The sequence below is a fragment of the Alternaria hordeiaustralica genome (assembly GCF_023758085.1).
Source record: "Alternaria hordeiaustralica strain BMP 2776 chromosome Unknown scaffold_10, whole genome shotgun sequence".
NCBI classification, from domain to species: domain Eukaryota; kingdom Fungi; phylum Ascomycota; class Dothideomycetes; order Pleosporales; family Pleosporaceae; genus Alternaria; species Alternaria hordeiaustralica.
In genome coordinates this window covers 1,011,855-1,036,901 of record NW_026056782.1, presented here as the reverse complement: position 1 = coordinate 1,036,901, position 25,047 = coordinate 1,011,855, and the positions used below count along the sequence as shown (strand labels likewise).

Below are 25,047 nucleotides of genomic sequence, written 5' to 3'. Positions count from 1 at the left end.
TGAATAGTTGATGACATTGTCGCGCCTCACAACCGAAGCTTGGTATCCTGACTTTTACCCATTCCAATTGTGCGCCTATCTGCTCTGTGGTATCTTCAGTGCGCATGCTACGTGGAGCGCACCTGCTGCCTTCCTGCTGCGTGCGCATGTGGTCTTTGCGCCCAGACAGCTCCTGCGCGCTCCCGGTGGGCGCTCGTATTGCGATATTCAGTTTGTCTCGCGCATCGTGTGTCTGCCCTCGTGGGCATCTCAACCGCTCATGGCCGTATCCTTTGTCGCCTTGGGTTCCACCTCTTCGGCCTTTCCGATCCACAGAACATTGTTACACCTTATTAGGACTTGGCCGAGAGTGCCGGAGCTGACGCCGTTTACGAATTCTTCGGTGTTGGAGAGCTGGATGTTCATGTAGAGGTCCACCGAGACGAGTCTTCCCTTGTACTCGGTCTCACCCCACTTTAACCTGACGACGATGTCTTTGTCGACTCTGCGCGTATGTTAGCGCGTGTTCGTCGGGTGAGGGTAGGTAGAGAGGTGAAGGCGTGCGACGTACAAGCTTTGGAGCAAAGGACGAGGGTTGAAGGGTGCGACTGCCTGTTGGATGTTAGTTTTGCGCGCGACTGGAGAACATGAAGGATAGCTTACAGCCATGTTTGCGACTCTATCTCAGGGCTTGCTGTCGGGTAGCCGTCCGTTTGGTGGGTAGAGCAGTGATAGTCGTGGTGCTATGGCGGTCGTGCCTGCAGCTTTGGAAAGTCATCGGCAAAAGGTAGCGCCGATTGGTCACCGTGCTTCACCGCGGGGAAGCCGCGCAACAGATGGTGGTTTAGGGTGGAAGGTGCATTCGAGGGTAACTGAGACTCGCACTCTCCTGTCTTGGACTCACGTCGCAATCATGATCAATCATGCACCTGCCTTCGTTGTTCTTCCACACCCATGCCTACCTGCTGTCCACGATGTAGAGCGACGCGACTAGCGGACGCGCTAAGAAATTGTTCCCTCTTCGAATGATCGGACGAGTACAACAATTGCGGAACCCCGACATCACAACCTCCAGTCACACTCGTTCGGCCGCCATACTCCAGCTGGACCTTCATAGCTGCCTACTCTCAGCAGCACCATTGCGCCTACCACGGTGCGCCGCCTCCTCCTTCCGCCGGCGACCCGGTCCTTCGTCGCCCCTCCACTCCTCGCGCAGCATGCCCCGGTAGCAATGCGAGCCATCTGGTCCCGGGCAACGTCGAACCCGGGTACCTGCAGATGCATCTCATGCGTCTCCAACACCGGCGCTCTCGCTAGGCGCAGCGGGCAGACGGCTCTTCGTCGCACTCGGGCAATTGGCACACCAACGTCGACCTTCGTATACACGACCATCTTCGCTGCGGGGCTGGCCATCGATGCGAGAGCGAAAGCCGCTAGGAACACACAATGGGAGAAGGCCTTTTCGTCACTAGCCCAATCTACTGGTGACGGGCCGCCGGTAGACGGAGCGAAAAACATAGACACGGCGACTGATTCCGTGACCTTGGGGCATGGATACCATGGCTTGACCTTTGATGATCTGCCGGACGACTTCGACTGGAGCGCATTGGAGCGCATTGTAGGCATGGAATTAGATGAGGATCCAATCTTGGAAAATCAAGAAATCCAGTCACAAATTCGCGATTACGCTGAGCTGGAAGACCTGCGCTTTGACTCGAGGTTCCCCGGCATGCAGCTTCTGGAGTTTCCAACAAATACCGGTCCTGAGCTTATACGCTACAACTTGCCGCCCCAGTCCTTGTGGGCGCCAGACGCACTACGCGTAAACGCCCTACAAAGGCGACACTCGTGGAAGAAGCTGGCCATGCAGGAACTCTCCACCGGTCTCCTTATACACGAACTACTGCACAAAAACAATGTGCCTAGATTCGACAAGGCTTGGGAAGTGGATTCCGACAACTTGTCACAGCAGATCCAAGACGTTATAGCTATGAACGCTGTAGAGCGTGAGCAAGCGCGCCAGAACATCTTGGAGGCTCTTGAAAACCTCCACCAGATTCCTGTTGATAGTCCGCCAGACGTGATTGCCCAAGCTCGAATTCACCCAGATCATCCAGGAATTCCGGAATATTATCAGGACGTGGATGGCGACTTTTACGCTATCACGATCCAAATGAATCAGAGCATCCAAAAGCTGTTTGAAAGCGACGTACACGGTAACGACCGCAAAGAAGCTGTCGTGCTTGCAAAGATCTGTCACAACCTCCTCGTTTCATCGGCCTCACCGGACTTACAGACATTCAACACTTTGCTGGTAGGTTTTCGACAGTGGCGGCGTCGAAACCTCATAGATTGTGTGATACCCGCCCTGAACTACAACAAGATTCGTCCGAACGAGATTACCTGTCGAGAAATACTCAATCACTACGCCTCCCTGAGGCATGGAAATCCTGAAGACTTTTCGAGGTTTGTCGCCAGGATGAGAGGTGTAGGCGACGGGCTTATGCTCGCAACTCCCAAAGTCAACGTCAACGAAGCCAGTCATGGTCGGCTCGTGAGGGTCGACGAAAAGAAGGTCTACCAGAAGGTCCACCCAACACCCATGGTGTTTAGTTCCCTCATAACTGGTGTCATGCGATTCGCAGGGTTCGACCGAGCGCTTGATATCTACTACGAGATGAAGGCGGACGGCTGGGGTCTCGACGTTCAAGGTCTGACGAGAATGCTCAACGACTGTCTCCGCCGCGCGGACTGGGAAGGGGGCCTATACATTTGGGGAGAGATTAGCAGCATCAAGGCCAGAGTGAATCATGACGACATGACCAAAGCATACGGTCAAATGATAGGCTTGTGCTCCATTACCGGCAACACGGTCGCCTTCAACCAGATCCTGGCAGACATCTCTACCGAAGGCTTCGATCGTGAGAAGATCCTCAGCCTCGCCTCAAGAAACGAGCATGTGGCAAAGAAGAAGAAACTGCAGCTCGCTCCCGCTTGGGTTGCAGATAACGTCATGATTGCCGCTTCCGCCTACATCAAGGACACAAGAGACGCGGATGTAAAGGATGCGCTAGAAGGCATAGACGGGGACGACAACACTACATTCATTCAGGACGAGCCTGACGAGCATGATGCAGCTGATCCAGAGGAGGATATCGCGCATAACACGGCCGACCCCAAGGAGGTTTGGGCGTCATGGTTGGAGCGGGAGTTTGGAGAAAGACCAAAAGATCCGGAGCCTTGAATAGCTACCATGTGTACAGTACGATTTTATCATGTATACTAGTGTATATACCAAAGCCCTTCGATGGCGCCACTTCCGAATGAATAACCAACGATTTTGTTTCATCAAACTCTCGTCCAGCTGGCGATGGAATTTTCTCATCTGGCGAAGCTGACAAGAACACAACTCACCCTGCTGCCGTCGCATCCGAAAGTTTGGCACAATGACGACCTGCTACCAAAGAAATCTCATCGTGTTCCAATTCCGAGGTGTCACCAGACCATCCCTCTGCCGAGGACTTCTTTGTTTGAGAGTTCATCTATTTAGATTAACTGCGTCGGCAGCTTCATTTATCCTTTTCGCTTCAGCACGTCTGTCACCAACATTACTGTTCCTGCTACTCATCACCAACAAGCTTTGCTCGAGAAGGACTTTTGGCACGGTTGGATTTTGTTTCGTGTTTGTCATGTTTCGTTATTATTACGAGTTTGGAATGCTTCCTTCCGTTGGTGCGCAAATGCTCATCCTCTCGTGTCCGTTTCTTTAAACAATCTCCTGATATTTATTCCAAATTGAAGAGCTCATATGACTGGGGACGTTTGATATGCCCTCGCTTTCGCACTAGCCAAAGGAGGCAGTCGTGTCGGGCGACGCTGCATTCCTGTCTAAAGATAGACAGACGCACTATGGAGATCATTCCACCGGAGCCTTTGTATCGTTGCTCAGTCTCCAATCCATCGTGCAGGTACTTTCTCCAGACTCTGCAAGCAGTTGCTTGTAGCTGATATACTACATATGTGGCATTATCTCGCGTAGCTTTATCATCAGGATCTATCTAGTGTGATGCATGGGGAATTACTAAGGCATTCCTTCGTAGTCCAGAGCTGATGCCAGCCAGCTCTAGACCTTTGTATCCCTATGTTCTGTCTACAACTATTCTGTGTTGCCTGATAAGCCAGGCGTCTTCATCTCATCACCCTTGGTCTTTCACTATCCCAGAGGACTAGCCGCGATAGCGTTGCATACACGGTAGATGATTACTCTGCCGAAGATTCTTGTGCGACACAACGAGGTTCTGGTCGCACTCGGATGTACGTTTAACCCCTTACTTAGTACAAATCATCCTCTCAAGGATCTTCATGCAGGGAAGCCGTTCGATGCCGGATACGCAGATTGAGGTGTGGGTTGGGCTAGAACGTGTTGTGGGTGTTGCTAGTCCCTGCATCTATGCTTTTTTTTTGAAGAGAGATTGCATGCAACGTGGGTTGTTGTACTGTAGTATACTTGAGACACGATAACACAATGGTAGGAGAGCATCTCGCCCGTGTTTGCGGTCGTACTGACTGTTGAGCCTTTTAGACATGTAAAGGGAAAAACAAGTCGGAAGGGGGCGTGACAAAGACCGCAGAGAAATACTAACCCATGACTTTGGGGAGCTAGTAGACGTCTAGTCAAACTTTCTCGTATGCGAAGTCCTTGCCAAATCCCCAAGGACGAGTACTAGCAGCACCAGTTATCTTAGTCCTCTGGATTGTCGCATTCCTCAATCACCCCACACAAAATGCCCCAGTCACGTATGCCCTTTCATCTGCCAACTCGCTTGAGGCTGGCTGGACCAAACATCTCCTAACCACAACAGGAAGCACAAGTACTTTACCCAGATTACATGAACCGTATCCAACAGCCTCGAACACCCAACTACTCACCTACCATCTCGGGCAGCTACAGAGTGGCAAAAGTGTGTCTAAACTTTGGTTCAAATGATGCGTATAAATGAAGTCGTATGCCGGCTCCGTGTAGATCTCATGTATCTCTTTCGATATATCAACCCCAGACCCTGAGATTTCCTGCCTTGCAAGCGAGGCCCACCGACTTTCCATCCTTTCCCAACAATAGTACTCGACGTTAAGAAACAGTCAGACGGAATAAGAGATGCAGTACCGATTCGTCTCCGTTCTTGCTGCTGGTGTGTTGGTTGCTGTGAGCAGCGCCGCACCTGTGCCTTCAGCTGAGGTAATTCGACTTCGTCATTATCACAGATATACAAGCTGACAAAGAACAGGCACAAACCCTCAGTCCCACCAACCCAGACGACATTCAACTCGGCAAGCCCTCTAGCGAGATCATCTGGAGCAAGCGCGACGACGAGCCGACCAACCCAGATGACGTGCAGCTCGGCCCCCCAACCAGCGAAATTATCTGGAGCAAAGACAAGAAGCGCGCCGTCACTTGGAGTGAACCCAAAGACACGAAACGCGATGTCACTTGGAGTGAACCCAAAGACACCTTCACCATCAGCAAGCCCAAGACCGTTGTAACATGGAGTACAGCGAAGCGCGACACCATCTCGCAGCCCGACACCATCGATTTGGGAAAGCCTAGCTCCGAGGTCAGCTGGGGTAAGAGGGATGGGACTGACCCTGCCGATACCATTGAGCTTGGTAAGCCAAGCACGATCATCACGTGGGGCAAGGAGAAGCGCCAGACGCTTGGTAACCCGGACTCGGAGACGACGTGGGGTAAGCGCGAGGCGGAGAAGCCGAAGGATAGCTTCAAGCTCGGTAAGGCTACTACGGTCGTTACCTGGTCTTGAGTGTTTTGGTCTTTATATGGTGAGTTTGGTTCAGATATCCTTGTTGACCTCGTACGCTGACGATTTCGTAGCTCCCGTGTAGGACTTCGTTACTGGTTTTGTAGGTAGAGTTTGGAGGTAGATTCCACCGTCGCTACTTCATCGTGGCTGGTAGCTGAGGTGTAAAACTGTGATATCCGTAGGGCTGTGTGCCTTTTCAGTACTTCCAATATACTTGTGTTCGATAGCTTTGCTGTTCACCAAATATGATGTGCAGTTTGTACGTGCGTAATCTGTTGCGCCACCCTTCGCAGTCTTTGTTGAGCATTGCTGTTGTCATTGATGTACATGTGCCTCCGTATTGCGTATAGACATAGACCTCCTCTTTGAGTTACTCTTGTCTTATCAGCTCGACTATACCATGCCTGGTGTGCGCTGTTCCACGCTGTACAAGCTGTCGTATTGGTCTTCCTCTTTCCTGCGCATTTTAAGCGCGACGTATTTCCCACTCGACGTTTGTGATGCTGACTTCCTCGCCAGCCTTCTCGTCGTAGTCGTACCATTCGCCATCAGGTAATTCAATACCTGAGAACTTGGTGCCGGACTCGGTGCCTGTCGCAAGGAACTCTCCCTCAGCTATGAATTCGACGAACTCTAAGCCTCTGCAGTCGAACATAAGGACATTGGTCTTCTTCGGTGGGTCGCTTTGTTCGTAGGAGGTAGGCGCGGCTGTGATGTTCGCTGAGTGTTCTCTCTGTAGTCCGTGTCAGTGGCTGAAGTACAGAGAAGGGCGCAGGGCAGAAAGACCTTACAGTTCTTACACCTCCAGACAAAGTTGGCTTCACCCTTGCTGCCGCTCTGCTCGTTCATCTCGAATCGATTGACCGAGACGGGGTTGGGATGTATCTCGCGACATGACGTGCATTGGACTTTGAATGTGTAGAAAAAGGGCGCGTCTTCCGTGTCATTGGGGCGGAGATCGGTGACGCTGGAAGGGGTTAGCAGTGTAGACAGGTGAAGGTAGAGAGACTCACCCATTCAGCTCTGCTTTCAATGCTAGTGCGAGCACCATGTTGACAGTGTTGATGTAAGCGTTTGATAGATTCCCGTCGCATCTCGTTGCGCAGCTGGTGATGCGCCCCGCCCCCACTCGCACGCGAGCTGCTTTTGAGCTAACACAGAACGGGTATGGCGGTGTTACCGTGCATCGCAGCTTTCTTGCGCTCCAAATCTTAATCACGCATTGCACTGCAAACTTACAGAAACGTATGCATTGTCAGACTTCCATTTTTCTCGTCTGATAAATCATAGTCGCATTACCACTCTCACCCTACTGTGCAACTAGTCGAGTCGGCAGATCACGACTTCCAAGTCTGCATCTCCCCTTTCCACTTTGAGACGACCATTGAACGCAGTTGCCGCAAAATTTACATTACTTGCTTCGACCCTTCCTGCAAATCGTCAGACTCCCGAACGACATCTTTGCCGGCTGCATTCTTCAGCATCGTCCCATACTAGGCCACCATCTTTGATCCTGACCGCTACTTGGTTCTAATCTCCCTCACTCTTCAACATGGTCAAATTCTACCCTTCCCTCAACGAGAATCACATCGACTTCATCTCCAGTCAGCCGCTCTTCTTTGTGGCCAGCGCTCCTTGGGCTGGAGATCACGTCAACATCTCGCCAAAAGGCCATCCGTCAAGAACCTTTTCTGTTCTCGGCCCGAACACTGTCGCCTATCTGGACGCGACCGGCAGCGGGTGTGAGACCATCTCTCACGTCTATGAGAATGGCCGTGTCACAGTAATGTTCTCCTCCTTTGGGCCTTCGCCACAGATCATGCGACTGTTCTGCAAAGGAAGGGTAGTCGAAAAGTGGGATCCGTACTACGGGCAATTGCGCGCTAAGATGGCGTCGGAGAACGGTGACGAAGTCGACGTCACGGGTGCAAGGGCTATCATCGTGTTGAAGATCCAGAAAGTGCAGACTAGCTGTGGTTTCGGAGTACCTCAGATCGATGGCGGAAAGACCGCAAACACTGAAGAAGCAACTGGTGACGCAATCGCCTATGTGGATCACGATCACGAAGATGGCGAAGAGAACGGGTTCAAGCAGCGGGATACGATGGACAACTGGGCGCGAAAGCAGCTTGAAAAGCAAGAGCTCGCCGACTACCAAAAGCAGTTCAACCACCGTTCGCTTGATGGACTACCGGGTATGATGAGTGCGCGACGATCGCATGACGAGAACATCGCTGTGGAGGACACGAAGGCATGGTTCAGGAAGGTGAGCAGGCAGCAGGATGCTGTAGCTCTTGGTGTGGGCTTGGGCGTTATATTGATGCTGCTGTTGAGTCTTGTTGGCGTACTCAGCATCAAGCCGATATTCTTGCAACACATACTGAATGCGCAACGAAGGCAATTGGGCTTGCCGGAGGATCATTCGTGGAAGAGCGAGCTGTGAGCGGCTTTATGCTCATGACCAAGCTGCAGAAGTTTGAAGCAGTATGTTGCAAATTCAAGTGTTTTTTTGATGCGCAATACGACGCGGACATACTCGCAATGCATCTCTCTATATTTCATGACTTTCATGCTTCAAGTCTGGAAAGACTGATGTTGATGTTCGGAGAGACGGCGAAACGCGCGCATGTGGAGCTCGTCGCTCGCCAAATGCCCTAGTCCCAAAGCAGGCAGGCTAGAAGAGAACCCCGGCCCGCTTGTCAGAAAAAGTTCGGGAAGTCGCGAACTTTTGCGACCTCGAGCTTGAAGACTGCGACACGACAACAACTTTCCCAAAATGGCCGGTATCAAACGCAAATCCACCGGCGCAAGTGCGCCCGACGTCAAGGACAAGAGCAAAAAGGTCAAGGTCGACAAGCCCACCACCAAGAGCGAGAAGAAGCGCGACGTTAAGCCGGTCAAGAAGGCGAAGAAGGCCAAGGAAGAGAGCTCCGACGACTTTGAAGAGTCGGATACGAGCGAGAAAGACAATGGCTTCTACGGCTTCTCGGCGGCCGACGGTGCCGATGTCGACATGAGCGACGTCGAAAGCAGCGACGAACAACCGGCAAAGTCCAACGGCAAGACACAAAAGCGCAAAGACGACAACGATGCCTCAGGCAAGGCCGAGGGCGAGGGAGTAGAGTCCAAGTTGGCGGGTCAGAATGGTAAGACACAGCCATCTATCTTGCCTGATAGTCCAGCTAATCATCCCTCCAGTAAACAATTCGAAAGAGGCGCACGCAAAACAAAAAGCCCTTGCCAGAGAACGAAAGGCCGCGAAGCCAAACGCCGACATCATCGAACGCTCCAAGAAGCTATGGGAGAAGCTCAGGCTCAAGTCGCATGTTGACAAGGAAGAGAGGAAAGGACTTGTCAAGGAGTTGTTCGAGATCATAACTGGCAGAGTCAAGGACTTTGTCTTCAAGCACGACTCGGTGCGTGTCATTCAGACGGCCATCAAATACTCCACAATGGAGCAGAGGCGGATGATCGCGAGAGAGCTCAAAGGCGAGTTCAAGGTTTTGGCTGAGGGCAAGTACTCCAAGTTCTTGATCGCCAAGTTGGTGGAGAAGGGGTGAGTAAATTGTCTGCACGCGACATGCCAGGTCTAACCGACCGCAGTGACCCTGAAATCCGCGACCTTGTCATCACCGAGTTCTACAGCCACGTCAAGCGCATGATCAACCACCCCGAAGCCGCATGGATCGTCGACGATATATACCGAGCCGTAGCCACTCCAGAGCAGAAGAACCGTCTCCTCCGGGAATGGTATGGTCCTGAGTTCTCCATCAAGGGTCTTAATGCCGAGGGCACCGACAGCGCAGAGCTATCGGCCATCTTGAAAGAGTCCCCGGAGAAGAGGAAGCCTATCATGGGCTACCTTGAGAACCAGATCAACTCGCTCATTCAGAAGAAGCTCACTGGCTTCACCATGCTTCACGACGCCATGTTGCAGTACTTCCTTGTATGCGAACCCGGCACCGAACAAGCGAACGACTTTCTCGAGCACCTCAAGCCAGACCCAACGACCAAGGAGGGTGAAGAAGCCGACAACGTAGATCTCATGAAGAACCTCGCGTTCACAAAATCAGGGTCGCGACTGGTCTCGCTTTGCTTCGCATACGGTACAGCCAAAGACCGCAAGCTCTTCCTGCGACCGTACAAGGACACAGTAGAGACTATGGCTTTCGACCAACACGCCCATCACGTCCTTCTTGCTGCTATGGCAGTCACCGATGACACCAAGCTTTCTGCCAAGTCCATCTTCAGTGAGCTTCTACCCAGCAACGATGCCCTCCCTGAGAAGGTGTTGAACCTTGTCAATGATGCCCGCGCACGCACAGTTTTACTATACCCATTCGCCGCAGATGCCAAATGGTTATTGGATGACAACACACGCGAGCGATTGAACGAGCTGTATGTCATTCGCCAGACTACATCAAAGAAGGACCCAAACATCCGTCTCTCAGAAATCGCAAAGAGCATCGAGCCGCAGCTACTGACAGCTGTTACCGCCCGCGCTGCTGACTTTGCCTCCTTCACATTCGGCCTGCAATTTATGGGCGAGGTTCTCGTCGGAGCTCCAGAGGTGGAACCAGCGAAGCGCAAGGAGGCGTTGACAGAGGTCGCTCGTCTCTCACAATCGATCTTGGATTCTGCGTTGCCTGCTTCCGCCGGTGACAACAAGGCTACCAGTCACGGCAAGAACATGTTGAAGATGCTGGTCCAAGGTGGCAAGTTCGACCCCACCACCAAGAAGGTCGTTCCCGTAGAGCCTGCTCTCGGCTTTGCAGATTTGCTCTGGCCTCAGATCAAGTCTAACCTGCTCGACTGGGCGACTGGTCAGGGTTCCTTCGTGGTGGTGTCCATGACCGAAGCTGAAGGTTTTGCCAAGAAAGACGAAGTACTGAAAGCGCTGAAGAAAGAGAAGAAGGCGCTAGAGGCGGCTGCCAACCCTCCGGGCGCGCAAAATGGGGAGGCCAAGGGCAAGAAGCAGAAGAAGGGCGACAAGTCAGACGCGGCTCCTAGAGGAAACGCTGGAGCGAGGATTTTGCTTGAAAAGTTGTAGAGTAGCCTATATTTGATTCGAACATGTATGATGATACCCATGTAAGGCCTTCTTCATGCATTCCATGTGTTCCAAGTATCTTGCTACCCCCTTCATTACGTCTCCTCGGCATCGATGTATACTGCATGCCCAGGTGTTGCCATGTGTCTTAGTAGTCCAAATCGGGAATCGCTTCCGCCGAAATATGCAGGCACACCCACCTACCAACCCGGACTTACACCGGTATTTGATCCATGGATACCACGACCCAATAACCTAGATGGTCAATCAATCTACCTTTCGGACCACTCTATCTCGTTTACTAACTATCTCTCCTCAAAATCAACTTGGCCACCCCTCCAGTATCATCATCGCGGCTTCCCAACTTCCATATTCTCTCACCTCTCATTCGCATACCACATATACCCGCAGCACACTTTTCCAAAAACCAAACATGAACGAAATGTCACGCAACTTCACCATCGACGAATCCTCCCTCCCCTCCATCTTCCAAGCCCAGTGGAAATCCAACCCGGACCCAACCGCCCTACCCTTTCCCCGCGACAACCCCCCATTCGCCCTCACAGCCATAGATTGGCAGCAGCTCTCCCTCCCAGACGCAGATTTCCAACCCCACACCTGGTCCAACCTGCACACCCTCATCAGCACCAACCACCTCGAAGAACTGAAACGCTGGCCCAGCGCCCTAAAAGCATATCTCGCATGGACCGCACACGTGAAGCAGAAATACGGCAGCGTAATGACATACCTGCTCGACCAGCGCCTTCTCTGGGAACCGGTTGAAGATGAGAGCGGGGCGTTGCGGTTTGATGTAGTCAACGACATGCCATTTGCGGATCCAGCGGATTACAAGATTCTGAGGAATGATTGGACGTATGCGTTTGTGCCTGGTGTCAGGCATGTTGTTGTGTGGTTGAAGCAGCGGTTGCCGGTGGATGGGAAGGGGGGGTTGAGTGAGGCGGGGAGGGCGTTGGTGGAGGAGTTTGTGAAGAGAGAGTTTAGGGGTAAGGCGGGAGAGAAAGAAGAGGGGAGTAAGGTTATTTGGTTCAAGAATACGACGGATTTGCAGAGTGTGAGGAGTTTGGAACATGTGCATGTTTTGGTGAGGGATGTGGAGGATGAGGTGCTGAAGGAGTGGATGGTTTAGAGGGAAAGAAGATGATGAGGAGGGCGAGTGTGGAGCGTGTTCTTGATTTGTACATACTTGCCAGGCTTACGATACACATACGTATTGATCGCGGCTGTGATAAGCATGCACTACCCAAATTACATGCAGTACGGTGTCATAAAGTTGGCAAACATCACCTTAGAAGAGTAGCAGCGTATGGATTCATGTGTTCAAAGGGTGTATAAGCCACGCAGGGCAATCGTTGCTTAGTATATACCGCATCGCCTTCATCATCTCGACGATTAGACAATAAGAGAAAGTGTTGCTCGCCCGAACCACCCAGGCAAGCACCATGTATAAGGACGATAACCAAAAGTAAAGCCCCATACCCATAATGATACGGAGAAACGCCCTCGCTAATGCAGAAACACCTACACAGAATGCCCAACCAACAGCGGTCATACGTAAGGAGACGCGCCTGACAAAAGAAACAAAAGTGGGAGATGAGCCCACGTAAACGCCCTATCCATACTTCCCAAGAGACGCTAGCGGGAAGTGGAGGAGTACAGGCAGAAGCGGAAATAACAATGTTTGCAATCTTCATGTCCCCGAAATTACGGGGTGCAAGATGGAGTGTAGTTAAGCACTCCTTATGGTTCAGAGAAGTTGAATTGTCGGAAAGGTGAAGCTCCAGTAAACGATGAGCCAGGTGGTATAGTGAAGGGACTAACCCCGGAACCTGCTGAGACGGCATCTGGAGAGGGTAGAAGGCTTTGACCAGAATCGAGACTGGCCCTGTGTATGGAAAGGCGGCGAGCCACTATGCACTATCAGCCAACATCATCAAGATTCATGACGAAACATGCTGATGAGGGCGTCAAGGATTAGTTGTAGGTGGAGTTTTGCCTACTACTTTGTGGTGTTCCGCTGCTAGAGTTGCTATCACTGGGCGTCGCTGGTTCCAGGCTGAGCTGGGCGCGGAGCGTCATGATCCATTCGTGCTGGAGCAGCTCGACCGCACTGGCTCGCTTGTTCGGGTCGCGGTCGAAACACTTCTTGAGGAAGTCGATACCAGTGTCGCTGAGTTGCTCCTTGGATGGTAGTTGCGGTGGGTCACCCTGGGCAATGTGGTACATGATGGCCCATTCGTTGTCCATGGAAGCCCAAGGGCGGCGACCCGTAGCCATCTCCAGAATGACGCAGCCCAGTGACCATATATCGACAGCGCCGTGGCGACCTGTGCTTCCACCCCGAATGACTTCAGGGGACATGTACATCGGTGTTCCAGTCATGGAGCGTTGGCGGCCCTGGCGTGTAGCGTTGTGTTCTGCGGCGAGGGTTCGACCTTGGCGAGCGATGAGTTTGGCGGCGCCGAAGTCGACAAACTTGATGACTCCGTTGTGGTCGAGCAGAATGTCTAGGTTTTGTTAGCAAGGGTAAACTATGATAGGATCAGAAGTCGACTTACTCTCGGGCTTGATGTCGCGATGCACAACACCAGCGTCATGTAGGTAGGCGAGACCCTCCAACATCTGAAGCGCGTAAACCATGATGACGGTCTCGTCTTCAATGCGTCCATGTTCAAGCAGTCCGGCAAGCGAACCACCAGAGCAGTATTCCATGAAGATGTACACCTTGTCGCGATGTGGTTCGATACCGTAGTAAGACACAATGTTGGGATGATCGAGCACTTGAAGAACACCCATCTCGTCTCTGATCTGAGCGACAATCGTAGGAATGAGCTGTGGATCTTGGAGACGAATTTCTTTGACGGCCATAAGGTGGTTGGAGTCGAGGTTCATAGCTGCGTAGACGGATCCAAATGTACCTCCGCCGACAAACTGGCCCTGTTGCCATCGGAGTGTGACGTTTGTCGCAGACGAAGACAGGTAGGTCAGCGCTCGGTCGGCTTCATTAGAGTCCTCCAGCACCCGACCAAGAGCCTGGCGTTCGGCTTCCTTGTCTTTGCGGAACGTGTCAATCTCTTCGAGCCTCTGCATCCACTGTTGTTGGGTCATCTCGATGGACTCATCGTCATCCTTTGCGTTCTTCGGATCGAGCAGGCTCTTTCCAGCAATAGCGTTGAGGCGCTGTCGCTCGGCCTGAGCTGCTATGGTCGACCTCGCGCCCATGATGTCGAAGTGGGAGATGAGGACAGACATGCAGCCAGCTACCTTCAGTCGCAGCTGTGAGTATTCCTCGTCGCTGATGGAAAGAATGTTCTGACCGCGGGTCATCATCATGGCAAACTCTAGAGCAACCACAGCCCATCGGAATGTCTTTCGGTCCGAAGCAATGCAGTCGTCGCAGATGAAGCTGACCCAGTCGAGCGCCAGCCTTGTTAGCTTGATGTTGTTCATTGCCCTCCGGTTGTAGTCCATGTAGAGGACGGAACGTTGACCGAATTCTGTCGCGAAAGCGAAGCAAGTCTGGATGAGATCCTGGCAGTCAAGACCAACTGTTTGCCTACGGACGATCTCAACACTGTCCATGATGGTGTTGGACAGCTTGTACGCCGTCTTCTTGATCTTCTGCAGTTCTGCGTTGACACGGGGAAGGTTGGCGCGCTGATCGATAAGGGTGGTGAGCTCCATGCCTATTGATGAGAGGAATGATAGGTTCGCGTTTGCGAGGCGTTGTTGGGAGCCATCCGCGACGAGCCTCAACCGACCAGGCTTGAGGTCGAGATGGGGCTCGATGATGTTGGCTGACATCTTTTTGCCAGGCCAGTACAGTGGCTGCTCTGGTCTGATGATCAAAACGTATGGGTTGGAGGGGTCCTCTGGAGCTTCTTCTGCGTGGTAGCAGGTTGTAAGAAGCGACTGGATGTCGTTCGGTCGGTCGAGTGCCGTCGGTGATGCAACGATGTAGATGCCAGTGTTGTTTCCGCCGGTGGTCTCGACGAGAAAGTGGCCAGTGGCAACGAGAGCTTCGTACAGTTCCTGGAGCTGCTCCTCGTCTAGGTCGATGTTGTTGATGTTGAACTCGGTGCAGTTCTCGAAGCGCTGCGTGAGAATCCTGGAGAAACGGAACAGCTTACGCTGTCGGACACGGACAGAATCGAGGATCTGCTTGTATCGCTTTTCCATCTCAGAACCCGTGAGCTCGTCCGGCCGACGCTGCAGCTCTCGCTCAAAGTGAGCGCTGAGACGAGTGAGCGACTTGGATGTGAGCACACTGAACTGTTCCGCAGTCTCGACGTCGCCGCCCTGGAGCTGTCGACCGAGCTTGTTGCAAAAGTCCCACTCCTGTTCGAGGATTTCAGCCTCCTTGAAGGTGTTCTTGTTGGCGGCCAACTTCCAGTTCAGCATCTTGAAGTAGAACTTAAGCGCGTCTAGCACGACGGTGTCGAAGTTCTCCTCAATGCACGGAGGCAGATCCCAGCCAGGCTCCGGCCGGGAGATGACCATGTAGCTCTCCTTGACCTGGCCAGCCATGGCGAGCAGGATCTGGAACTGCGCAATCATCTGCTCGGCCATCATGACGCCCTGTTGTGACGGGTCCTTGATCTTCTTGGCGTACGAGAGACGGACGCGGATGATCTCCTGGAGGAGACGCGAGGGGAAGTTGATGAGAGTCAGCAGCTCTTCGATGTAGGGCGGAAGATGTCTCTCGGCAAAGCCTTCGGCGTTGGCGATGAGGGTGGCCTTGGCCTTCTGGATGACCTTCTCGAGCGGGGCCAGCAGGTTGGTGTCGCCCTGCAGGGACTTGAGGCCATCCTCCTTGAGTATCCGGTCAATAAACGAAGAGTCGTCGGTGAGATGGTGGTCCTGGGACGAGCGCGGGCGGGGCTTGGTGAAGTCGAGCTCCTCGTTGCCGACCCATTTCTTAAGGATGGACATTTCGGTGTTGATGAGGGCGATGGTGTTGTGCCAGGCGATGACGGCGTCGCAGGCGTCCTTGTAGGGCTGCGAGGCGGCGCGGGGATAGGCAGCCTCGAGGGCCTGGCGCGTGGGGTAGACGCTCTCGACCTTTTCGATCTTCTTGACAATGTCCTCGACCTGCTGGGCGGCTGTCTGGCCGGCCTCAGCCTCGCCGCCGACTTCGAACGAGATGATGCTCTCGAGGTTGGCGCGGATCTTGCTGCGGGTGTCGTCGACGATGCGGCGCTGGGCCTGCAGCGAGCGGCCGCAGACCTTGGCGCGGATGCCCATCCAGATCTCGGCCTTCATGGTGCTGTCGCCCTGCTGCTCGGTGCTACCGATGAGGCGCTTCTTCTCCTGCTTGACCACGTCGCCGGTGAGGACGCTGGCGAGCATGCTGTGCCACTCGAGGCGCTCGCGGTTGGCGGGGATCTTGAGCTCCTCGATCGAGGGCTGCATGTCGTCGTTGCCATAGTAGAGCAGCGTCTCCTGGTCGTAGGGGTCGTTCTCGACATACTCGGCGGTCGAGGGCGACTCGTCGTCCGTCTCGGAGTCGGTGCTGTAGCCCAGGCTCGGGGTGCGCAGGGCCGGGTCGAAGAAGTCGTCCTGCTGGTCCTCCTGGCGGATGCGCTGGACGTAGGCCTTTTCCTGGGCGCGGTACTCGGCGTTGGGGTTGCGGCGGCTGCGCGTGGCCGAGTTGTTGCGCGGGCGGTGGGCGGATGAGTTCAGCGAGAACTGCTGCGGGCGGCGGGCAGGTGCGTATGCGCTGCTGATGGTGCGGCCAGGCGTTGGGCGGGCGGCTCTGGTGGTCGAGGTCGGCGCGCTGCCCCCGTTGGGCGTCTGCGGCGGCAGGTCCGTCATGATGGCAGGCCCGCGAGAGCGCGAGGAGGAAGCGTTGCTGTTCCACGAGTACTGGGGCTCGCGCAGAGGCGCCACTTGGTCGCGGCTGGTGGTGGTCGTCGTGGGCTCGCCGGGCGACGTCGTCTCGTCCATCGAGTCGCCAGACGACCCCGAGGCGCTGCTCGTCAAGCCCGGGCGTTCGGGCGCATTGACTACGACGGGCTTGGTCGCGTCCGCCATGGCCATGTTGTTCAGCAGGACGTTGTGGGGAGCGGCTCTCGAAAAACGCACGCTGCCATGCCCGCTCATGTTGACGACGACGGCCGCCTTTGCCGTTGTGGGTAAGGATCAGCGCCGAAACAGGTTCGCGGGATGTTGTGGCGGTGCAGCACAGACAGGTGGTGAGATGAGGAAGAGCACTGGATTGCACTGTACTACCTATACACCCACTGCCTGGTAGCACCTTCACTGGTTCCTAGGCAGCTTCCGCGCCTTCCACCCGGCTCGCAAACTCCCTAGCCTCCCACCTCTTAGCCTCCCAGCTCTTTGCCATCCAAGACAGCAGCAATCTTGGAACTGCCATACAGCCTCCAGTCGCCACAAGCTTCACGCTAGCCCTCCTAGCGCCATCCTTCCCTCACCAACATCCTCGAGGCTACCCCAGCGACCTCACCACCAATCTCGCTGCAGACCCAAATCGGCTGTCGCTCCCGGGAGATCGATGCGTCCAGCTTCGGCCATCAGGGTCCATTCGGCGCGCTCGTCATTTTAAACTCGCGATGTTTCCATTACCGCGCTCCCCTAGCACGTGTCTAGACTCCGCGACATGACCACGGCATTATGTATAGCCGTTGGGATCGGCCACCTGCATCGCGTCGAGTATGACGCAGCATCAACGTCTGCTGTTTCACCAAACTGCTCGACAAAGCAATGCGTATTTGCTTACGTCGGAGCAGCACACGCCTCCGCAGGCGCACCCATGCCAATGGACATTGCTCACAAAAGAAATATGCATCACCACGGCGCGTACGATGATGACGTCAACCACGCGTTCCACACATCTGGGAAATCACTCATCTCCATCGAAGTTGTTTGAACAAATAATATTATGGTCCATCCTATAGGACTATTGCACTGCACACCCCTAGATATCCTTCCTGGCCAGCTTGCTCTTCTGTCTGATCTGCTTGCCCCACTTGTAAAGCACAAATGGAATCGGGAGAAAGGCAATACCCAGGAAGCCCAACAAACTGCTCGCCCAGTTTATGCCCAACTTTTGGTACATGGCATTGGCGAACAGGGGGAATCCCGCACCGAACGACGACCTCATCAAGTCGTTGCCTGCCAGTACACTAGCTACAGAGTCGGGGTAAGCATCCGACAGGTAAGGTAGGACAGCCTGGAAGAGCGTGAAGGCAGCGATACCGAAGCATCCAGATCCGATAATGGGCACAATCCAGTGCACATCCGAGCGTGAAGTCCATCCGAACCAGAAGAGACAGATGGGCACAAAGAAGCAGCCGACCATGGCAGGGATGAGACGCTTCTCTGGCGCGATGTTGCCGTCATCGTCGAACTGCTTCTCCAGGTAGTAGTAATTCCACGCGAAGAGCACAATGACGGCGATGAATGTACCAACGAGGATACCCAGAAACGCAACACCCTCAAGGCCGAGGTTGAAGCCGTACAGTCCGGAGAACACAAGAGGGAACGATTCGAACCAGATGTAGAGTAGACCGTAGATGAGTGCGATGTACAAATTTAGCAGGAACACGATAGGTTCCTTGAACATGAGGGTGATGGGTTTGAGAAGACTCATGTTGAGAACCTGAGGTAGTGTTAGCAGTGATTGGGTCTAATGGAAGAGGTGCAACATACGTCCTTTCCTGACATCTCAGCAGACATGATATCCGGTTCGCAAGTAAGACGGTCGTCGCCAGTCAGCTTCTTGAGCCTGCGTGTCCTGCGGTGTAAGATGTTGGGCGCGCTTGTCTCCGGCAGGAGGAAGAACAGGAAGACCCAGCAGAAACCCGAGAGCCACATGATCTCCCACATGGTCCACCTCCAACCTTCAGCCATGACGGCGAAGCCACCCACAAGAGGACCGAGAACAGGACCGCAGACAGCGCCAATTCCCCAGACTGCGAGACCGTACACTTGTTTCTTGGGTCGGTACATGTCGGCGATGGAGGCTCCTCCTGTCGCGAGTGCCGGCGAACCAAAGAATCCAGTCAGGAATCGGAAAGCGAGTAGCATGCCGAAGTTGACGGAGAGAGCAGTAGGGATCTGGAGAAGGACGAAGATGACTGTTGGTGTCGGTTAGCATGCCATGTCGATGTGAACGGATGGCTGCACTTACGAAGGGTAATAATGTAAACCCAGAGACGGCCAATCTGCGAAATCTCGCTCATGGGTGACCAGAGGAGAGGACCAAGACCGTATCCAGCAACATACAGCGTCAATCCCAAGGTCGCGGGGACCTGAGCAACGCCAAACTCTGCCATCACGCCCATGAGACCGGGCGTGTAGATGGCTGAACCAATGTATACCGAGAAAGTGAGGAAGCAAATCTCAAAGGTGACGAAGTACCGTTTTCCTCGCGACCAATTCTTTGGGTTCTACAGAGCCGTCAGTACAATCCAAAGATGTGAACATGGAGCAAACATACCTGAGCATCATCCGGTCCATACCAATCAATAACGTGAAGGTCCTTGCCCTTCTCAGGATCGACTCTCAAGCCGCTGGCCTCGTTGACACCATTGCCCACGGTACGCGACGACGTCTCGGAATCGCGTCCCTCCCGGTTCCTCACACCATGCGTTTGAGCGAGCTCATCGATCTCGTCCTTGTTTTCCGGCGCCTGTGTAGATCCATGGTAGGCCGCATACCCAGACTTCTCATGACTGACATACTTCTTCCAAATCTCGGGGTCCTTCTCTTCGGGATATTGAAGATATTTGTTGCGCGTCACAAGACGGACGATATGGCCAAAAGCCGAGTCGCGGATGAGATCAAACATGATGCTCACTCACGAGAAATGTGTTGGACAGAGCAGAGCAGGTGGGCTTGGAATGATTAAAGACACAACTACTCCCACCGAAGCCCTGGCATCGAATGCTTAAGTCCACTACACACCCGTGACATCATCATCCCCATCACGCCCACCAGCTCGATCTAAGAAACCCTAAGGAAGCTTATCCGTCCGCCAGGCGCCGCAAGAGGCACCCACGGCCTCCGAAAACACCCCTTGTAGTCACAACTGCCAAGGAATTCCGGCTCGAAAAGCTTAGCTTGACACAAGATCTGGACTGGTGATGGCATTTGTGCGCGAGGCTATCGAAAAGTCCATGACGCGACCGCATCGTTGAGATCGGCGCCAGGGCACTCAGATCGCGCGCACACTCACGCGAAGGAGATCTGGCGTTTTACCTAATTCGCTCGGAATGCTGCGGATGGACTACGCGTGGTGTATTTGTGATGGGAGGAATGCGCTGGCGGACGGGCGAATGACGTGCCGGGTGAAAATTGTTTATCTATCATTTAGGTTTTGTTGTGGTGTTCTGGACTGGATGTCGGTGTGATGACGTCGTGAGTGAAGAGGTTGCGCGTGGCTGGTAGGGCGAGTCGTGCGCGCTACTGGTCATGACTCGTCGATATGTGCGATCGAAAAACCCGTGGACTCCGGGACGTAGACTTGATGTCTCACTTGCTAGGGCGCAACATCGAAATTGCATCAGAGTAGGAATGGATGAGCATTACAATGAATGGCAAGCTCATTGAAGCAAGTAAGCAAAGCAAAGCACTTACGCCGTCAGTAGTCACCTCAACACCTATCTACTTTCATTGCCATCTCAGTCCTCACGTCGAATTCCCTAATCTTCTCCCTCTGTGCATCGTCACACACCATTTCCCTTTCCGTATCCACCCAGTTCTGCCACGAACCAAACGTGTCCAGCCTCTCCTTGACACTAAGCCCATCATCTCGGGTCCTCATATCCATATCAGCGCCAGCCTGTCTCAGCACCGCAAAAGCCTTGACCCAACACCTCGACACAGCGTAGTGCAATGGCGTCCATCCATTTTCATCGGTGTGGTTCACGTGCGCGCCGTGGTCGATCAGCGCTTGTGCGATGTAGGGATTTGAACATAGACATAGTGGCGTTCGGGCCTTGTTATCTTCAGAGTGTGGTGAGACGCCTTTGGATAAGAGGAGTCTGGTAGCTTCAAGATTGTGAAACTCAGATGCGAGATGCAGTGGTTTGCGGCCGCTGCCATCGCGAGCTGTGATATCGGTGTCTGCATGCTTGAGCAGGTCGAGTGGTGGACTACTTTCCCTGTCTGCACCGCGATCCATGTGTAGAGGTCGTTTGAGCGCGATGTGAAGGGGGCGGTCGCCGGTGTTTTGGCAAATGACGTTTGGGTCTGCGCCGTAGGAGAGCAAGGCGGGAACGACCGTGGGGGTATCTGCCATGCACGCGAGTGCTAGGGGTGTGTATCCCCCATGATCTTCCACATTGATGATGTCGTTGCAAGACTTTCCTAACATGAATTCCACAATACGGTTCATACTAGCCTGTGCTGCATAATGCAAAGCAAGTCGTCCTTTTTCGGTCGTACGTTGTTGGACAGAGGCACCTCGTACCAGTAAGAAAAGAGCTGCAGCTTCATGGCCTTCCGCTATGGCAGCGATCAATGGGGTAAGGCCTGCATCGTCTACAGCATCGATGTTCAGTGGCTCCTCTTCGGCTAGATCCAGATCAAGGAGAAACCTGAGCACTTTGACTTGCCCACACGCGGCGGCAATTTGCAAAGCTCCCTGTCCTTTCTTGTTGACAGCAGACACGTCTGCGCAGCGTGTAACCAGAAAGTTGATCAGCTCCACGTCCATTTCGCAGGCCAGAAGAAGAGGTGACATGCCGTCGTTGCTCTGCGCGTTGATGTCGGCGCCTTCTCGTCTAAGTGCGTCAATGAGCACTTTTTGGTTGTATTTGACAGCGACGTGCATCGGAGTAGACCCATCGTCGGCCTTGTCGTCGTTCACATCAGATATGAAATCCAGCATCCAGGACGCCAGGCTTTTGGCAATATCGGCACTCCCACCATCCAACGCGCTTACTACACTCAGAAAGGCACTAGATTGAGCGTCTGGTCCTTTCATGATCTTGCATCGCCCACTCGCTAGCAAGATATGGAAGATAGCCATTTTCTCTGGACGGCTGGTTTCGAAACCCAAGATTGCAAAATGTAGTGGCGTGGGTGTGGTGGTATTTTGCGGGACCTTAGCCGGATCAGCGCCTGCCTCGAGAAGTAGTTCGACTATTGCCAGGCTGCAAATTTGCTTGCCGACTGCGATGTGCAGTGGTGTGTAACCCATGAATCCGATGACGTTTGGATTGGCTCCTAGTCTGAGTAATTCTGCAGTCACACCGACATCCTTTTCGACTATGGCAGCAAACAGCATGTTGCACATGGCTCTCGATCTGACGAGCGCTCCGCCTTGATCTAAGACCCACTCGACCCAACCCAAGTTCTCATCGGCGGTTGGATTGGAGTCGATGTGTTTGTACATGAGAGGGATGGCCTTCATCACTGGTACCAGTTCTACCCTAGATTGCGCAGTGGCCATTTGGAGCGCGATACTATCCTTTGGGTAGTCTGGTCCACCAATGGCTTCTAACAGGATCTTGGCAGCAGCGAGGTGGCCTTTCGTCATGGTCATATCGAGGATCTTGTCACCATCAGCCCAGTCGACTTCAAAATCTGGTTTGTAATCTGCCCCGTGTGACAGAAGAACCTGTAGCACTTCTGCATGTCCTTGTAATGCAGCAAACATTGCCGGGGTGAAGGATGCTGGATCTAGACTGAGTGCATTGATGTCTGCACCGCTCTCGATTAGTAGTTGTACGACTTCCAATCGGCCATTCATGCTGGCGAGTGATAGGGCGGCTGCTAACATCAGTTGCTGTTCAACAAGTCGTGAAGGCTATATCGACTTACTGAGATCCTCTACGCTACGGTCGTCCACCCTCGCTCCTGCCTCCAACAAGTAAAGAACGACTTCGTGATGTCCATACTCCGCCGCCCACATTAGAACAGTGCAACTATTCTCACTTTTCTCGTGCAGATCTGCTCCTTTGGCGAGAAGTAGTCTGACAATTGCAAGATGTCCATGTTTTGCGGCCAGTATCAAAGGCGTCCTCTCATCCTCGCAGGTCTTGCTAAGTTCTACTCCCTTGCCGATTAGGAAATCAGCCCCATGTATCATGCCGTTCGATGCAGCGAAATGTAACGCGTTGATATTCTCTGTCCCAACTGCTTCCAAGCTGGCGCCATGGTCGAGGAGAAGCTGGATGATTTGGGGTGCTCGATCTTTCTGCATGACGGCATGGTGGGTGGGAGGAAAACCATCGAACGGGCGGGTCACATCTGCGCCTCTTTCTAGCAAGAGCATTATGATGGCGATGTCTTGCTTCAGAATGGCGAGGATTAATGGTGATTCTCCCTCGTCTGTTCCACGTTCGACATTTGCACCGTCGTCCAGCATCTTCTTCACGCCATCTAAGTCTCCGCCTTTGATCGCATCGTGGAACTCATCGTAATCCCATAACCAAGGTCGGCTTTCCCTGGATTCGTCCATTCCTCCGTTGCGCTCTGTTTCCTCTGTCACCGCTAAAGTCGGTACGGGGGTGCCATCTTGTGATCCGGGGATGCTCAGAACATCGTGGTCGTGCTCTACTATTTCGAATCCGTCATCGGAACTGCGCGAGGTTTCATGCGCAGTGTTAGCCCTCAGTGACGGAGTTGTCGCGCTCATGTTGGGTATTGAGGGCACGTTTGGAATTAGTGCAACGACCTCGAGTGTCGTCCGACCGGAGAAGATGATGTTCCAATAAACGCGCCGAACGGCTCTTGTCAAGAGTCTAGAAAGTATAAGTCGAGGTGCGACGTTAATGTTGTGCGTGTATGATCTCGCGGCATTATGACTTCAAAGCTGAACTTATCAGCTGCTAGGCAACACTGCCCATCGGGCGCAAGGCAAGAAGCGTGGCCGCGCTAATGCTGCACAGTCACATTGGTCAAGCAGTCTGGCGGGCGCAAGAGAGGGGTAGTGTGGCGCATGGCATGCAGTGCAGGAAACTTCATAATTGTTGATTTTGAAATCTTATTCATCTGAACGAACGATACATGGGTAATAGAAAGAGCAGGCCCGTTGTTGATCGATCGGTTTAGGCACTGGCGCTTGCTGAGAACGGACTAGTCGTCCTTCTCCAGCCATTGTTTACACGCATCGTAAACCTTGGGGAAGGCGTCATCAAGAGCCATGATCTTCTTGAACTTGTCCTCGCTTATGCACTTGACGAAGTGTAGCATCGACACAAAGATAAAGTCGGCATACGAAACTGTTCACAAGTTAGGACACCAAGTAGACATCATCCAGCCAGCGCATTGTCGCTTACCAGTCTGACCCAGGAAGTAAGGTCCACCGTTCTTCCTCAGTAGATCGCCCGCCTCCTTCGCCGGTGCCTTAGCCGCCTCCCAACACTCGTCCGCATTGGCGTCCTTTTCGACTTGTTCGAGCGGCTTCCCGAACATCTTCTCTCTAGTCTCATTGAAGTAATCCGCACTCGGCTTGTTCAGCAGCACGACTGGCACCTGAGGAATGAGTAGTGGTCTCAATGGGCCTGCTATTTTGGCAATATGGTCCCTGACCTGCACAACGATGGGGTCATCGAGATGCAAAGACGGAGTCGGGTGTTGCTTCTCAAGTTCGTAGGCAATGGGCCAGGAATCCATCTGATAGGTGCCATTCGAATGCTTGATAGCGGGACTGGTGTACTCTGCGAAATAGCCTGGCGCGTCCTTAGGGGTGGGTGGGATGCCGAGGGCTTTGAACTTGGGGGCCAGGTCAGGGTATTCTACCCATTCGGTCGTGTAGTCGATCTTCTTGTAATTCAACACCATGCGAGCTGCGCGCCTGTCAGAATGATTAAGATAGAGCTTGTGGTGTGGATGAACTCACTCTTCCATGGGTTCAATGACCATGAGGAACCACTCCTGCTAGGCAGATCGTACAGAACCACGTTTGACGACGACATAACGTTTTGATCTCGATGGTTGATAATCAACAGCAAGATGGAGATGGATGCGATAGATATGCAGCTTTGGGACTGGTTGACATGACGCCCTTCGTGCCTTCTCCACAGTCATTTGTCATCTAGTGTTAGGTGGGGATTAGCTGAGGCTAATCGGCAGTCGCTCTCGCGCGCGGGCATCATCGTCAGAGTTACCATCCCCCTGCTCTTGCGACGACGGATACGTCGCATGAGTAGCACAGGACCATCAAGATGCCTCTTACAACTCCGAGGATTGGTGGGTGCCCGCAAAGGTAAA

At 53.4% G+C, this 25,047-nt stretch overlaps 11 protein-coding genes across 11 annotated transcripts; 5 read left to right on the top strand and 6 right to left on the bottom strand.

The window, feature by feature from the left end:
• Positions 1 to 249: 249 nt before the first annotated feature.
• Positions 250 to 648, bottom strand: J4E84_005925 (uncharacterized protein; the record flags this gene model as incomplete). Its single annotated transcript, XM_049388517.1, has 3 exons — positions 250 to 484; positions 551 to 591; positions 643 to 648. The coding sequence occupies 3 exons, from the start codon at positions 646 to 648 to the stop codon at positions 250 to 252; spliced, it is 282 nt and encodes a 93-aa protein (XP_049244062.1).
• Positions 649 to 1,210: 562 nt separating this feature from the next.
• On the top strand, positions 1,211 to 3,223 carry J4E84_005924 (uncharacterized protein; the record flags this gene model as incomplete). The annotated part of the gene is made up of 1 exon (XM_049388516.1): positions 1,211 to 3,223. The coding sequence occupies one exon, from the start codon at positions 1,211 to 1,213 to the stop codon at positions 3,221 to 3,223; it is 2,013 nt and encodes a 670-aa protein (XP_049244061.1).
• Positions 3,224 to 5,134: 1,911 nt separating this feature from the next.
• J4E84_005923 (uncharacterized protein) lies at positions 5,135 to 5,795 on the top strand (the record flags this gene model as incomplete). Its single annotated transcript, XM_049388515.1, has 2 exons — positions 5,135 to 5,139; positions 5,279 to 5,795. 2 exons carry the CDS (start codon positions 5,135 to 5,137, stop codon positions 5,793 to 5,795), a joined length of 522 nt encoding a protein of 173 aa, XP_049244060.1.
• A 466-nt stretch (positions 5,796 to 6,261) lies between these two features.
• J4E84_005922 (uncharacterized protein) lies at positions 6,262 to 6,846 on the bottom strand (the record flags this gene model as incomplete). The annotated part of the gene is made up of 3 exons (XM_049388514.1): positions 6,262 to 6,528; positions 6,582 to 6,762; positions 6,809 to 6,846. The coding sequence occupies 3 exons, from the start codon at positions 6,844 to 6,846 to the stop codon at positions 6,262 to 6,264; spliced, it is 486 nt and encodes a 161-aa protein (XP_049244059.1).
• Positions 6,847 to 7,347: 501 nt separating this feature from the next.
• On the top strand, positions 7,348 to 8,238 carry J4E84_005921 (uncharacterized protein; the record flags this gene model as incomplete). Its single annotated transcript, XM_049388513.1, has 1 exon — positions 7,348 to 8,238. The coding sequence occupies one exon, from the start codon at positions 7,348 to 7,350 to the stop codon at positions 8,236 to 8,238; it is 891 nt and encodes a 296-aa protein (XP_049244058.1).
• A 333-nt stretch (positions 8,239 to 8,571) lies between these two features.
• J4E84_005920 (uncharacterized protein) lies at positions 8,572 to 10,845 on the top strand (the record flags this gene model as incomplete). Its single annotated transcript, XM_049388512.1, has 3 exons — positions 8,572 to 8,941; positions 8,994 to 9,351; positions 9,399 to 10,845. 3 exons carry the CDS (start codon positions 8,572 to 8,574, stop codon positions 10,843 to 10,845), a joined length of 2,175 nt encoding a protein of 724 aa, XP_049244057.1.
• Positions 10,846 to 11,278: 433 nt separating this feature from the next.
• J4E84_005919 (uncharacterized protein) lies at positions 11,279 to 11,992 on the top strand (the record flags this gene model as incomplete). The annotated part of the gene is made up of 1 exon (XM_049388511.1): positions 11,279 to 11,992. The coding sequence occupies one exon, from the start codon at positions 11,279 to 11,281 to the stop codon at positions 11,990 to 11,992; it is 714 nt and encodes a 237-aa protein (XP_049244056.1).
• An 845-nt stretch (positions 11,993 to 12,837) lies between these two features.
• J4E84_005918 (uncharacterized protein) lies at positions 12,838 to 16,965 on the bottom strand (the record flags this gene model as incomplete). Its single annotated transcript, XM_049388510.1, has 2 exons — positions 12,838 to 13,370; positions 13,422 to 16,965. The coding sequence occupies 2 exons, from the start codon at positions 16,963 to 16,965 to the stop codon at positions 12,838 to 12,840; spliced, it is 4,077 nt and encodes a 1,358-aa protein (XP_049244055.1).
• An 835-nt stretch (positions 16,966 to 17,800) lies between these two features.
• J4E84_005917 (uncharacterized protein) lies at positions 17,801 to 19,675 on the bottom strand (the record flags this gene model as incomplete). The annotated part of the gene is made up of 4 exons (XM_049388509.1): positions 17,801 to 18,484; positions 18,535 to 18,962; positions 19,016 to 19,274; positions 19,325 to 19,675. The coding sequence occupies 4 exons, from the start codon at positions 19,673 to 19,675 to the stop codon at positions 17,801 to 17,803; spliced, it is 1,722 nt and encodes a 573-aa protein (XP_049244054.1).
• An 804-nt stretch (positions 19,676 to 20,479) lies between these two features.
• J4E84_005916 (uncharacterized protein) lies at positions 20,480 to 23,470 on the bottom strand (the record flags this gene model as incomplete). The annotated part of the gene is made up of 2 exons (XM_049388508.1): positions 20,480 to 22,602; positions 22,654 to 23,470. The coding sequence occupies 2 exons, from the start codon at positions 23,468 to 23,470 to the stop codon at positions 20,480 to 20,482; spliced, it is 2,940 nt and encodes a 979-aa protein (XP_049244053.1).
• Positions 23,471 to 23,910: 440 nt separating this feature from the next.
• J4E84_005915 (uncharacterized protein) lies at positions 23,911 to 24,618 on the bottom strand (the record flags this gene model as incomplete). Its single annotated transcript, XM_049388507.1, has 2 exons — positions 23,911 to 24,056; positions 24,114 to 24,618. 2 exons carry the CDS (start codon positions 24,616 to 24,618, stop codon positions 23,911 to 23,913), a joined length of 651 nt encoding a protein of 216 aa, XP_049244052.1.
• Positions 24,619 to 25,047: the final 429 nt, after the last annotated feature.